This window comes from Zalophus californianus, chromosome 9, assembly GCF_009762305.2.
Source record: "Zalophus californianus isolate mZalCal1 chromosome 9, mZalCal1.pri.v2, whole genome shotgun sequence".
Lineage (NCBI taxonomy): Eukaryota > Metazoa > Chordata > Mammalia > Carnivora > Otariidae > Zalophus > Zalophus californianus.
Genome location: NC_045603.1, coordinates 4,362,177 through 4,376,372, shown reverse-complemented (window position 1 = coordinate 4,376,372; position 14,196 = coordinate 4,362,177). Strand labels below are relative to the sequence as shown.

The 14,196-nt window shown below is 56.4% G+C and overlaps 1 protein-coding gene across 3 annotated transcripts in view; it reads left to right on the top strand.

The window, feature by feature from the left end:
* FBLN1 (fibulin 1) overlaps positions 1 to 14,196 on the top strand; it is an 81,873-nt gene that overhangs the window by 15,133 nt on the left and 52,544 nt on the right. For 2 of the 3 annotated variants that reach the window (XM_027594102.2, XM_027594105.2), the window contains exons 2-5: positions 1,776 to 1,881; positions 6,585 to 6,720; positions 8,742 to 8,913; positions 12,992 to 13,051. In XM_027594102.2, coding sequence (XP_027449903.1) covers positions 1,776 to 1,881; positions 6,585 to 6,720; positions 8,742 to 8,913; positions 12,992 to 13,051 — 474 coding nt within the window. Of the gene's footprint in view, positions 1 to 1,775; positions 1,882 to 6,069; positions 6,261 to 6,584; positions 6,721 to 8,741; positions 8,914 to 12,991; positions 13,052 to 14,196 lie in introns of those variants that run through there. The other variant, XM_027594103.2, reaches the window with a different exon arrangement.

Here is a 14,196-nt window from a genome sequence, read left to right as displayed (position 1 = left end):
CCTGCTTTTGTGCTGGGAGGCCCGTGACGCCAGGCAGGTTTATCTGAGCCCTGGCCCCACGGTGAATCTCCCGTGTTCACCAGATGACATTGTCAGGGAATGAGGAGGGGCGACAGCTGAGCTGGGGAGGGGCCGAGTGGCCAGGTGGCAGCAGACTGGGTGTCTGTCACTCTTCGCCCCGTGAGGGTGAGAACAGGTCAGGGCACATCTCTCACTGGGGGGAGCAGCTCAGAGATCCCCGGGAGCCCCAGGGAAGGGGTGGTGCTGACTTGGCTCCAGGTGACACCCCTCGTCCTCCTGGCCATGTGGAAAGGCCGGCCAAGCACGAACTGTCCCAGCGTCTTTCTGGAAGCAATTACTCTTGGTGAGCAGTGGTAGTTTCTGCCCACTGGGCGTTCAAGGGCAGCGTGTCCCACACCCCGTCTGACTGCAGAGGTGCTTGTGACAGTTGATGGCAGGTTGTCAGGGCTGGTGTTTTAGGAAGTCGTGGCCTCGTGCTAAGCCCAAGAGTGAACCTCCCTTCTGGGGCCACCTCGAGGGCCCAGCCTTGGAAGAATAATGAGCCCAGACAAAACACCCATGGCCGATGGTGCCAAGAAATACTGCCGAGCCCATCAGGATTTACCCCATTGGGTGCCGGAAAGCCATCAGTAAGAAAACGTGGTGTTTCTTAAAGCCCAATCTTGCCACGTCCTGCCACAGTGTGGCCTTCCACCCAGACTGTGGAGGTCGTCAGGGCTAATGCTCTGGCCACGTGAGTCCCCTGTGCTGGGGGCACCTCCATACGCAGCTGCTCCTTCCTCGGGGCACACTGGGGCCCTCTCCTTCCCCCCAGGCATGGGGCTCATGCGGGCAGCCGTTTGGGTTGAGGCTGAGAGAGCCAGGCTGGGGACTGGAGGGCCATTGTCCAGCTGTGAGGGCGTGTGCAGCTGGCTGCTTGACCCACGTGAGCCCTTGTGCTGTCCTCTTTGTGGGCGAGGACGCGGTCTTGCGCAGATCAAGGGCAGGAGCTGTTGGCCGCTATATGATGAGGACTGACGCCTCGCTAACAAGGAGCTTGGAGAAATTACAGCAGAGAACACAGCTGTAGCTCCCAGAAGCTGGTCTAGAAACGTGGGCTCTTGTCACCGAGGGGGCTTGTGGCGGTGTGGCCTCCGTTTCCATTCTGTCCCCTGAGTCTCGCTTCTGCTGCACCTCCTCCCTGGTGCACGCTCCCAGCTAGCCCGACGGATCTCTCCTCGGGGGGAGCCTTCTTGGATTGTCCCAGTGTCTGGTGTCAGCCCTGCTGGGAACCTCCGGGTTGCCCCTATTTCTGACCCTCTTGAGAGTCAGGTTGGTGGTGCCTGAACCCCCTCGCCGTCGGGCTGGATGGCAGCTGGCTCACGCCTTGTTCCTGCCGTAGCTGCGCTCCCGGCCTGTCTGGGCGGGGTCCCCGTCTGAGCTTCTGGCACGTGGCTGGAGCAGGGAACCAGCCTGGGTGAGCATGGATCCCGGGGGCTGAGCTGCAGCCCCATAAGAACTGGATTCGGAAGGTAGTAGTTCAGACATCAGGCCTTTCTAGAAAGGAGCGGGTGTGCGTTCCAGCCCAGGACCCGGTGGGTTTTCCACTCACGTTTGTGGAGTGACTCACGGATGTGTGCAGGCCCGTTCAGACCGGCCTGACTTGTAGTGGGGGCCCGAGGAACTGGGAGGGGGGCTGCATGTCAGAGGGCACCTCCCGTGGGCCGGGGGGGGAGTCGCTCCTTGACCAGGCACCCTGCTCTCTCCCTGCACAGTGGCCGCGGACACCCTCATGGAGGCTTGCTGTGCGGACGGACATAGCATGGCCACACAGCACAGGGACTGCTCGCTGCCTTATGCCTCGGAATCCAAGGAATGCAGGTACATGTGCCAATGGCCACTGTGCTACCAGAATGGTGTTCCTTTAGCAGAACACCGGGGAAGAAGGAACAGCATGAGCCAGGACCCCTGGCAGAGCCTGGCGCACAGGCCCACGTCCACCCAGGCCGCGGGAGGCGTGGTGGCTCACCCCTGTCTCCTTCTTCTGCGCTCCCACGTCCCCGTACGGGACTGAGCTCACCCTTCCCGGGCCGCCCTGGGATGCCCGGGGCATCTCTCCCCTTCCCCGGGCTGCAGAGCAGGGAGACCCGGGTTTGCTGTTCTCTCTGCCGCTGCTGGGCACTGTGGCCACGTCAGGCTTCTCCTGACAAAAAGGGGTCTGTTGTGGGGTTGGATGCGATCACGTGACCGGCGAGGCGAAGTGTGGACTGCCTTCAGACCCCGAGAACGCAGACAGGCCAGTCCGGAGCAGAGCTCCCCCAGATGGCTGTTCCCCCTTATGCAGTAGCCGACACCTGGATCTGCTGTTCTTCCCTTAAATCAACCCCAGGTCCTTCAAAGTTTTGGGAGGATACACGCTTAGAGAAAATGATGAAGACCTGTAATGTTGATCGTCACTGTAAAAGTAATAGTAAAAATAGTAGCAAGTCTGTGGGAAACACGTCCTCTGTGCCGTGCACCGTGGCACGTGACTCCATTTTACTGTTATTAATCCCGGTTCACAGATGAGGAACCTGAGCTTTCCCCCGTGCACACAGCTGGTAGGGGACGGCGTTCGGATGTGAACCCAGATCAGCTTGCCTAAGAGAGCAAATGTCGCGGAGGCGGCATTCCCTCCCTTAGCGGCCCCTGGTCTGCTCTGCCTCCCGTCCGGGTCTAAGCCGAGCCACACTCGGGCTGTGGGCAGCTGGGCGGAGAGCGGCCACGGAAAGAATGTGCAGGGAAGGCTCGCTCGCCTCGTTCTGGACTTTTGCATTTATGTTGGCAGCAAGCATCGCGTGCAGTCTGCCAACGCGGCTGGGCGATGTAAATCTCGATTTAGGAAATTCTTGAAAAGTCAAGAGCATTATAGACCCAACAAAGGAAAAGAAAACAGGAGCTTGGCTGTTGGAATTGACTGGGAGGCCCCGCAGTCAGGATTTGCGGGGCATCTGAGGAGTGAGAGCCAAGAGTTTGGCTCCCGAGCGTGGCTCAGGGCTAGAAACGTCAGAGGGGCCGGAGCCAAGCTGGGTGGTCAGCACCGAATGTTCTGTTTGCAGACTGTGTCCACGACAAGTAGCCTGGCCGGGAGAAGCTGGATGGACCGGGGCTGGATTTCTGGCTGTGTGACCTGAGCCAGCTCAGAGCCTCAGTTTCCCCAAGTGGAAAAGGAGGATTATGATGACATCCCTTCAGGGTTGAGAAAAATGACAGAGGGGAGGGAAAAAGCCAGCACCACAGAGCCAGACAGTGTGAATGTCAGAGTCTGCCCAGGCTGCCATCACAAACACCACAGACCGGGGCTTGAAGAACAGAGGTTTATGGTCTCCCGGCTCCGGAGGCCAGAAGTCCAGCATCACGGTGTGGGCTGGGCTGGCTCCTCCCGAGGCCCCTGTCCTGGGCGTGCAGACGGCTGTCCTCAACCCGTGTCCTCACATGGTCGTCCCTCTTTGCGTCTTACCCTGACCCCCTCTTCTTATAAAGACCCCAGTTGTAATGGATTAGCGCCCACCCCAATGACTATTTAACTTTAGTTACCTCTTTAAAGACCCTCTCTCCAAATATAGTCACATTTGAGGTACGAGGGGTGAGGATGTCAACATAGAATTTTGCGGGGGGGAGACACAGCTCAACCTGTAACAGGGAGCCACTATGATCAATCCTTCTTGAAATCAAAGACTTTCAAAGTGAGGCATCAGCCAGCCAAACCTCTCAACGTGCAGATGGAGGGGCTCGGGTCAGAGAGACCTGGAGGCCGCTGGGCCCTACTTTTGAATTTGGATTTCAGTCATTACTAAATTTGTTAGTGACTTCTACCCATCAAAGTCTCTAAGTTCCGGAGTTATCTGTAATCCCCAGTTGGGCCCCAGATTACGTAGAAAATACACCTTCTTAGCATACAAAAGGCTTTTGTTTATGACCTGCATTTTGGTCAAGGGTAAATCTCGAACAGGCCTCAAGAGATATCCTGAAACGTCAGGAATATCATCTGAACGGCTGAGCAGGAATTTCTTCTCTCTGTGGGAAAGGTGGCTGCAAGTCCAGGCTCCCCCTGACCCCCCCACGTATTGCTGGTGGAGCTCACTTCATCGCAGGGGCCTGCGGAAATTCTGGTTGGGGGGGTGCACATTTCCACATGACAGTGTCCTCAAAACATGTCATTGGACTCCCAGGACACCGCCTACGGGCCACTGATTGGCAGTGACCAAACTTCTGTTTCACGGAGGCCCCAGGAGGCTAGTTGGCTCGTCCTGGGGAACTCACGGGCCGGGCTGCGTGTGTGTCCAGGGCCTCTTGGTGAATAGTCAGCCATCGAGCTCGCTGGCTCTAACTGTGTCACGGTCTGCCACCCCCGCCAGACCTCCCCTGCATATTTTCCCCTTTGCTCAGTTAACATTGGGGTTTGAACCCCACCTCGTCTGCAGAGACCAGAGGCCGAGCCTGGACTGTTGGCTCAAAGAGAGGTGTCACTAAAGGTGGGAGGTGAGCCTCCTGGGCAGACCTGGGTGCGGTCAGCTCTCCTGGGCGGGGAGGGGGCAACCCCAGAGGACCGCCGGAGGAGCCGAGCCCTCTCTGCACACATGCGCAGCCAAGTGCATTCAGCTTCCGCCAGAGCCTCTAAACGAGACACATTTGGGGGCAGTCAGGGGACAGCAGCTCTGATGCTTCCCCCAGGCGCATATTACCTCACACCCCAGCCCGAACCAAGGACCAACGTTCCTTATTATCTAAATTTACTAAAACCTTGGACTGAATCAAGGCCACGGACCGCTCAGAGGAGTTTGAATACGCACTGAACCCAAACCTGAGGCTGACGTTTTTCATCACACCTGTCACACTCGGACACTTCCATCTCTTAATCTCACAAACATCCCCGAGGGCCTGCGAGGAGCCAGGCACCGTTCTCGATGAGATGGGGATAAATCAGTGAACAAAACAGACAAAATCTCTTCTGTAAAGGATACAGATGATCAAACAATAAGTTAACTATATGGTTTGTGAGAAGGTGCTCTGTGTCATGGGAAAGGAAAGGTCCATCCTTGTGCATAGCAGGTGCAGGATCTCCTTCCTTCCTTGTTGAGGCTGAATCATGGTGCCACAGTACGGATGGACCGCATTCTGCTTGGCCATTCCTCAGTGGACATGGGGTTGCTTCCATCTTTTGGCCGCTGTGAATGATGCTGCCCTGAACGTGTTGTGTGCAATTATCTTCTTGAGTCCCTGCCTTCAGTTCCTTTGGGTGTATACCCATGAGTGGGATCTCTGGATCGTACGGTAGTTGTATATTTCATTTTTCGAGGAGCTACCCCACGGCTGCTGCAGCATTTGCGAGTCCACCAGCAGTGCCTAAACCTTCCAGTTGTCCTCCTCACCAACACTGTCTTCCGCGCAGCCAACATCCTCAAATGCATGGACAGATGGATGCCTATCCGGTTGCTGTTCTTGACAATCTAGTGGAATCCCTATTGTTTGTAAATTCACCGAAGGTGTGAGTGGAATGTGTAGTATCACAAGCATAGACAAATCCTTCCAGATGGTTCAGGAAGCACATGGGAAGCCAGGTGCAGAGAGCTCCGGCCCCGTGGGGTGGAGGATGGGCTGGGGGGAAGGACGGGCTGGGGGCTGCTGCTCCGCAGGCAGAGGAGGCCCGGCAGGCCCCGTTCTCTCTGGACTGGCGCAGGTCGGGCGGCTCCTCCGTCCCTTGCTGGGGTTGGCTGAAGCCACGGTTATTTTGGGGGAAGCCATACCTGTGACTCACACACAGCCCCCGCTTGCTCACCCACCTCAGGCCAGCCCTTCCCGCTCTGAGCTGAGGCACCACTTCTGGCTGCCACTGGCCCTTCTGCCAACACAGGCCTTTACGCTCGGGTGTCCTCTGGTTTCCAAGGACCTTCTTCCCGGAGCCCCCAGCAGGGCCAGGAGATGGGACGCCCCAGCCCGGTGTCACCGTTGCCACCGTCCCACGCCCTGTGGCCGTGGGCAAGCTCCTCCACCTCTCTGGAGCGATTTCCTCTGAGTCTGGAAGAGAGAGATGAGCAGTGAAGGATGAGGGTGCCTGGTCCAGAGTCAGTAGTCAGCCGGCCTGGTTTTTCAACGCGGCGGGAACGTTCTGTAGGACGACACTCAGAGCTCAGAGAGCTGAATCGGGCTCGGGCGGCACAACGGGCTCTCCTGATCCCCCCCTCCCCGACACTGCTCTGCTTTCAGGCTCTCCTGAAAGGGTATATGCTTCTGGAGCCCCTTCCTTCTGCCAGCTACGGTGTGCATGCGAGTGTGCATGCGGGTGTGCGGGGGGGGTGAGTGTGCGTGCGAGTGCAAGCGAGTGTGTGGGTAAGTGTGCGAGTGAGCGTGGGTACGAGTGTGCGTGCGTGTGTGCGCACGTGTGAGTGAGTGAGAGCGGGAGTAGGTTGGGAAGGGGAGGCACCCAACAAGGACAGAGCTCCCCTCCCTGAGGGGCTACCGCTCCCAGGCCCCCGTGGACCCCCAGGCGGGACCCCTGCCCTCCCAGGGCCCTGCCCTCAGCCCGGCCGCCCCCGCGCCCACAGGATGGTCCGGGAGCAGTGCTGTCACAGCCAGCTGGAGGAGCTACACTGCGCCACGGGCATCAACCTGGCCAACGAGCAGGACAGCTGCGCCACGCCACACGGTGACAACACCAGCCTCGAGGCTACGTTTGTGAAGGTGAGGACCGTCCTCCTGCCCGCAGCCGCAGGCGCCCCCATCCCCCGCGGGAGGCCTGGGTGCTCTCCTGCCTGCAGCACCTGCCCAGGCCTGTCCTTCTGAGCAGTGGGAGGCGGGGTGGCTCGGGCCCCCCGCCCCCTGCAGTCTAGTCAGTAAGCCCTGGACCACCTGGAGGAGACAGGGACTAAGGGACCCAGGCTGGCCCTGCGGACACCCAGTCCCCGGGCTTCCAGCCGGAATGCAGAGATCAGAGCAGAGGTTGCCTGAGCTCCGGGGCCGTCAGAACCCTCTTCACAGTTCAAGGCAGGCCCTCCCACCCGCGTCTGCCAGGAGCAGAAGGCCCTGAAGCTTTCCTGCCCAGCAGGGCGAGGTGGAGCCTGGACCTCAGAAGGGGCCCCCACCGGGGCCTCTGAGAACACACGACCTCCCAAACTGCCCTAGAAGAGAAGAGGGAGGTTCAGAGAGGCCCCCACTCCAAAGTGGCCTGGCTAGGGGTACTTTCAAGACCAGCAGGGGAGGGCTCTGGCGAGGCAGCCCTAGGTCCATCGGGCCTGAGGGGAGGTGAGTGCTGAGCGAGTGACATCATCCATTGTGGGTCTGCACCGGGTCCCTCTGGGGCCTCTGTCCCTGTGGAAGGTTTGCGTTTTCCCGTGGGGGTGGAGGAGTTCCTGACCACTTTCTGGGCCTGAAAACTGCAAATTAACTAGGTTGTCCCTCCCTCACCACCCACTGCGAGAGAAAAACAAGCCCGACCAGAAGGAGCTCTGGACAGTTAACCTGGGCAGCTGGGTTCCCGTTGGAGCTGCGTTTCCAGGAAGAAAGATTTCCCGTTCCCGGTTAGGAGGGCCAGGAAGCGATTTCAAGGAGCATGAATTGGAATGGAGTCTGAATTCTGGGAGGGAGGTGTGGGGGAGTCCAAAGCCCCTCCTCCGCCCACCTGCAGCCTTTGTGGGCCTTCATGGGAGGAGGCTTCTGGCGTGAGGGAGCTGGGTGGGGCGAGAGTAGGGAGGTCTGGTCAAGGGGGCCCCCGGAGCCAGGAGCCTGGGCGTCCAGCAGCCGCCTCCCCAGGCAGGGCTGGGGCCCTGCAGACGCCATCTGCCCAGCAGACAGCTCTGCCCTTGTCCCCAGACTAGAGAGAAAGGGAGGTGTGGAAAAGGCATGGAACAGTCTAACGGGGGTGGGAACAGGCCACTTTGGCAGATGGGTGATTTGTGTTTCCGGGAAGGCTTACTCATGCCCTGGAAGGCAGAGGAGGTAACATGTGCCCCGTTCTTTCTGGCGTGGAGGTTGTAGAACCAGCGGGATGGAAGACCCATCAATCCCGACGGAAACTCAAGCAAAGCCACACCTCCTGGCTCCTGCTGGGGGCCTTTTGGAAAGTTCTGTGCCTTTCTTAGGATAGTAAGGACTGAAATGGGGCTCTTCGTATATCAGGCTGAATGTCGTCCCCGGGATTCAGGTGTCACTTTCAGGAACACCAGGGTCCAGGTGACAGGCAGTGATTCTGTCCCTCGCTTGATGACTTGTCTGGAGGTTCTCGTGCTTTTCAAATGCACGATGTGCTTCCTGCTGCCGAAATCACCCGCATTCAGGAGGGAAGAGACAAATGCATATTCATTTTTCTGGGCATGGTAGAGAAATCTTAGACCACAAACCAGGAGGGGACCTTCGGGGAGCTCTTGTGTGACCCTCAGAGGGCCCCTGTTATAGCTAATTCCTCCTGGAGGTATGTGAGTGGGGCGGGGCAGGGATGTTGGGGGGGACAGTCTGGTGTGGTGGGGTAAGTGTTGGGTGCAAGCCCCTTTAAGGTTCCCTTAAAAACCCGGGACCTGTGAAATTCGGGAGGCAGAACGCCTCGGGCTCAGCTTGCTGAGCTGCTTACTGCCAGAATTTAGAAGAGATGGCTAAGTCCCACAGTGTCATTGCTGTGCAGGCTGAGTGGATACGGGGACCAGAGAGACCTGGGGGGCTCAGCCATGTTGGGCAGCTTCTCCATCCCGAGTCTCTGCCTGTGTTTGCAGAGATGCTGCCACTGTTGCCTGTTGGGGAGGGCAGCCCAGGCCCAGGGCCAGAGCTGCGAGTACACCCTCATGGTCGGCTACCAGTGTGGGCTGGTGTTCCGGGCGTGCTGCGTCAAGGGCCAGGAGACCACTGACTTCGCCCCCGGGGACATTGGGGACATCCAAGAAGCAGGTAATTCCCCCCCCCCTTTTTTTCCTTTTGGTCAGTGCATTGGTCAGTGTTATCCAAAGAGACAAGCCCAATAGGGTGTGTGTGTGTGTGTGTGTGTGTGTGTGTGTGTACAGAGAAAGAGATTTAAGGAATTGGCTCACTCAGTTGTGGGGGCTGGCAAGTCTGAAGTCTGCAGGTTTGGCCAGCAGGCCAGAGACCCAAGAGAGAGCCGATGTTGCAGCTCAAGTCCAAAAGCCATCTACTAGCAGAATTCCTTCTTGCTTGGAGGAGGTCGATGTTTCTCTGCAGGCCTTCGCCTGATTAGACGAGGCCCACCCGCATTATGGAGGGCAATCAGCTTTACTCAAAGTCTGTTGATTTAAATGTTAATCTCATCTAAAATAAAGTCATAGGTGCCTGGGTGGCTTAGTTGGTTGGGCGTCTGCCTTCAGCTCAGGTCACGATCCTGGAGTCCCAGGATCAAGTCCCGCATCAGGCTCCCTACTCAGCATGGAGTCTGCTTCTCCCTCTGACCCTCACCACTCTCGTGCTCTCTCTCTCTCTCTCTCATTCTCTCTCTCTCAAACAAATCAATAAAATCTTTAAAAAAATAAAATAAAATGCAGTCACAGCAAATACAGACTGGTGTTTGACCATATCTCTGGGTACTGTGACCCAAGCAAGTTAACACATAAAATTAACAATCACAGGGAGTGGGGGCACACCTGTTTGCTGTTGCCTTAACTCAGCACAGACTGATTCTAGGTGTCAGAGCAGTTTCGTGTTCATTACCTCATCTGAGAGAGCCACTGCCCTAGAGTGGGACCAAAGACTTGGGATCCAGGATCTGACAAATCCGGGTTCATGTTTCTGTCCTAACATGTATTTTAAGTAAACTGATGTATCCAGACCTCAGTCCCCTCATCTGTGAAATGGGGATAATTATAATCCTGCTTCATAAGGTTTCTGGGAGGGTTATTTGGGAAAATGAGTATAGAGTGTTTGGGGTGACTCCATAAATGTTCGTCATCAAGATTCTTCCCTGTGCCTCCGACAGCCCTGGGCTGGTCAGCATGGTGGCTGGCCCTGCTCTCATTTCACGGACGGAGGGCCTGATGCTCAAGGTCAGATGACCAACACACAGGGGAGGGAGAATTTTGGCCTTCCGCCCCTTGGCCCGTGCCCTTTCTCTCTCCATCTGGTGCCAATGACATGTCGACAAGAGGCGGGCAGGTTACCACTCATTACTAGCTGGCTAGGCTCATTTAACTAATAGATATTTATTCAGCAAAGGGGTGAGTGACCCCAAGGACAGTTTCAAGGGAGCTTTGGAGGGTTAAGGGCAGGAAGGCCTTAGGAAGGAGGAGCTCACAGACCTGTGCTCCTTAAGTCAGGCTGCCCATCATTCTGGCTTCATGACCCCGGTGGCTTTGTGGTCCTGGGTCAAACAGACCAGTCTCTCTGTTTTTAATTTCTCATGGATGCCGTGGGGCTGATGTCAGATATCTCAGTCATAAAGGTCTGGAACCACATTCTGGCTCCCTCCTTGACTTTTGAAACCAGAGATAACATTTTCACTTTGAACAAACCCAAACTATTTGTCCTGGTGGAGAATTTCTCCTGTGTCTCTGGGGAGGATTTTTGTTGATTTATGTCTTGTTTCCATAACAATGTCTGAGCTTTGCTGCCGCTCCAGATGTCTTGTTTCTCTTCTGTCTTTTATCTGCTCCAATTCTTGCCCCTGGCTTTTCCCCCAAAGTCTATGTGAGGACCCCCTGCCCTTCCTCCTCACAGATAAAGGCGCGCCTTCCTTTCTTCCCAAGGGTGTTTATCGCAGGCCTACTGTGTGCTGCCGCAGGGCCGCACAGAGAGTCCACAGACCACTGGTGGCCTCTAATAAACTAAGTACACGAATTGAGAGTAAGCTTTTAGAAACTTTTATAAGCCTTTGATAGCATGACTTATGTCTGTTTCATCTAAATGGGGGCCTATTTGTCTGTTCTCATAACTTAATTTTTCTGGTAATTACTTTATACTACATGTTATCAAGGTATTGGCCTATGATGGGGGAGAGAGCCCTGTCCCTTTACCGCAGAGAGTGTGGGAGGAACCGTGTGCTGGGACATATATTGGCTGTCCCCATTCTACAGATTGGGAGGTGGAGGCTGAAGAAGCCCAGGTTTGGGATTCGCTTTTTGGCAGAAATGGTGGTGTCTCTGTGCCAGGCTCGCTGGCTCCCACAGAACACCATGCCAACCTCGACGGCCTCCTTGCCCGGGCAGGAGGTAGCTCCTCACGGGTTCTCCTGGCCAACACCCCGGCCTGTGCCTCGGCCTCGACTGCATGCCCGAAGTGAGCCAAGAGTCCCCAAGTTGAATGACCATAGCAAAGGCGCTCCTAGGCCCCTAAACTAGAAGAGATGATTCACACTCTAAAGGTCTTTTGGCTTAGTTCCTGGCCAAGTGAAAGGTTTACTTAGGGACCCTGACCATATTTTAACAGCCCTGGAAAGAGACTGCCTTGTGCCTAGTGTATATGAGTTAATGTTGTATTGAATTTTTAGAGCAATTACTAATATGTTTCTTCTTGATGATGCTTATTTTTCCGGTGTGTGTGTTACACACTCACTGTGGGCGTTGTGGAAGATACATGAAGCAGAGGAAAGAGGAAATGGACACAGAGAAATATTGTTTCCATTAGGTCACGTTTCCTTTCCTTGTTTTCCCTGCGTCTTTTTTGGCTTCTCGCCCGTGGGCGCGAGTGTGCGGTGGATGCGCTTGGATTTACGCTTTCCCGCCCATCGCAATCGTGCCGGGCTGCCGACTCATGCCTGAACTGCGACCGCCGCTATCCTGTCTTGTGGAAGGGGCCTCGACTTCCCGGGGTGTGGTTTCTGGGTATTTTTAGGGATCCTTCCCGCCCTTGGCTGTCTTATGCAAGCTGGAGGGACGAATCCATTTCTTCTCTTCACCCGGAACTACCAGGGGAAAACCACCTTGTTAGATTAAATTAGGGGGCCCCACTGGCCCCACTGCCTCCCTTTGCCCTGTTGAAGTCCCTGTTGAGAGTGGGGGCCTTGTCTCGGCCGAGTGCTCAGCCCACAGAGCAGATGCTCAGACACCTCGTCTGAGTGAACCCAGTGAGTGATTATTAATGACCCGCACTAAATTGAGTTTTGCAGGCAGACTGTGTATAGTTATTTATTTCCTGGGGCTGCCCTGACAAAGCACCATGGACTGGAGTTGGGGGGGAGCTTAAACAACAGGAATGTTCTGTCTCCTAGTCTGGAGGCCAGACGCCCCTGATCAAGGTGTTGGCTGTCTGTCTGAGTCCCTCTGAGGCTGTGGGGCAGAATTGGCTCCAGGCCGCCCTCCTGGCTTCTGGTGGCCTTGGGTACATGGATGGCTGTCTCCCCGCTGTGTCTTCACATCAATTGCCTCTGTGTCCACTTTCCTCTTTCTATAACGACACAGACACACTGTCTGGGGGCGTGCCTTCACTCTCCTTAACTCGATCATCTGCAAAGACTCTTCTCCAAAGGAAGGTCACATTTGCCGGTACTAGGGGTTAGGGCTCCAACATCTTCTGAGGGGGGTGACACCATTCAACCAATAACAACAAGTTTTTACCGGGTGCACTGTTTAAGGTTTGGGGGGCATGGCCCGGTTTAGAGCAGGACTGGGACTACATTTGCTGAAATGGGCGAGTAATGTGGAGTGCCTGACGTCCCTTGGCAATCCCTGAGCTCCCCAAATGGGCATGACTGCCTGGTATTTGTAAGGAGATAAAGTGGGGTGTCTGGGTGGCTCAGTCTGTTAAGCGTCTGCCTTTGGCTCAGGTCATGATCCCAGGGTCCTGGGACCGAGCCCCGCGTTGGGCTCCCTGCAACACGGGAAGCCTGCTTCTCCCTCTCCCTCTGCCTCTGCCTGACGCTCCCCCTGCTAGTGCTCTCTCTCTCTCTCTCTGTCAAATAAACAAATAAAATCTTGGGAAAAAAAAGAGTATTTTTTTAAAAAGGAGAAAAAGTATTCAGGGTTTCTGCTAAGACACGATGGGATGCTGCCTTTGTATACATGTTGTTTTTGCCTCTCCCCCTCAGCCAAGATTTCAGAGATCGAGGAGGAGCAGGAGGACCCGTACCTGAACGACCGCTGCAGAGGTGAGGCCCTGCTACCTCCCAATCCCACTGGGAGTTCGACCTCGGGTTTTGCTCAGGTTCACGTGCGAAGAGCCCTCTGGCTGCGAGTCAGCTCGAGTCTGTCTGCCCTCCCCACACTCCTGGGCTCCCACCTTCTCTTTCCCTTCGAGCTGGGGCCTGGTGGGCTGATAGGGAGGGGGCCGTGTGGGAGGCAGGCATCAGAGGTGCCCCCCCCCACTCCAGCCACAGCACCCACCTAAACACAGGCTCTGTGAAGGGTGAACACCCGGGGAGGGAGGAGCGTTACTAGACTTTGGGTCCTGGAGCCCCAGAAGGTGCCCTGGACTGTATCCATTTGTCTGGCAAGGGAGACGTTTGCAAATTAAAAGTGAGTGGGGCCTGACAGGTTTGTTTTTCATGTGATAAAACGTTATTTCTCTTTCATGGAACATTCCCACATGTCTAGACTGGTAAGTCTGCTCCAAAGCTCCATTCGGAGACTTGCCCTGTGGCTGGAGCGTTGATGGGGGGCCAGTGTAATCACAAAATGACGTGGTCAGTGCACAGTGCCAGTCTGCACAGGGGTGGGGGTGGGGATGCTGGGGTTGGGGGGGAAGGCAGAGAGCCCAGAAAACTCCCTGGGGGGTGTGGGAGGGCCTTCCTGGGGAGGATGTAGCTGGTTTGCAAGGGGTGAGTGTAGGTTAGCCAGGAAAGTACCACTGGACAGAGATTTGGGCAGCAGGAGCGGAGACATGTGGACCCGTGGCGTGGGTGAGTCTGGTGGGCCATGGCATGTGGGAGGAGTGGGGTGGGGGATAGAGGGGGAGGCTGGGGAAGCAGGCAGAGGCCTACAGGCCCTGGGCAGCAGTCGGAGCTTTGGTAGCATCTTTAGCCGGTAGAGGTTTGTCCCGATGAGAGTCGCTCTTTGAGCATCACTCAGCGGCCTGTAGGAAGTGTGGTTGGAGTGGGTGGGGTGGGGGGGCGGTACCAGGGACAGTCAGGGAGCCAGGTGAGCTGTGGGGGCCCGTGGGGCCTCTGCGGGGCCTGGCCTCCCTCACGGGACGGCCCCCTCCATGTCTGTGCTGGGCGGCAGCATCCCTGGCGCCACTACGACCTGCAGGGATGGCCCAGCCTGCCGCCATTTTGTCGGACCAGGGCTGGGACCT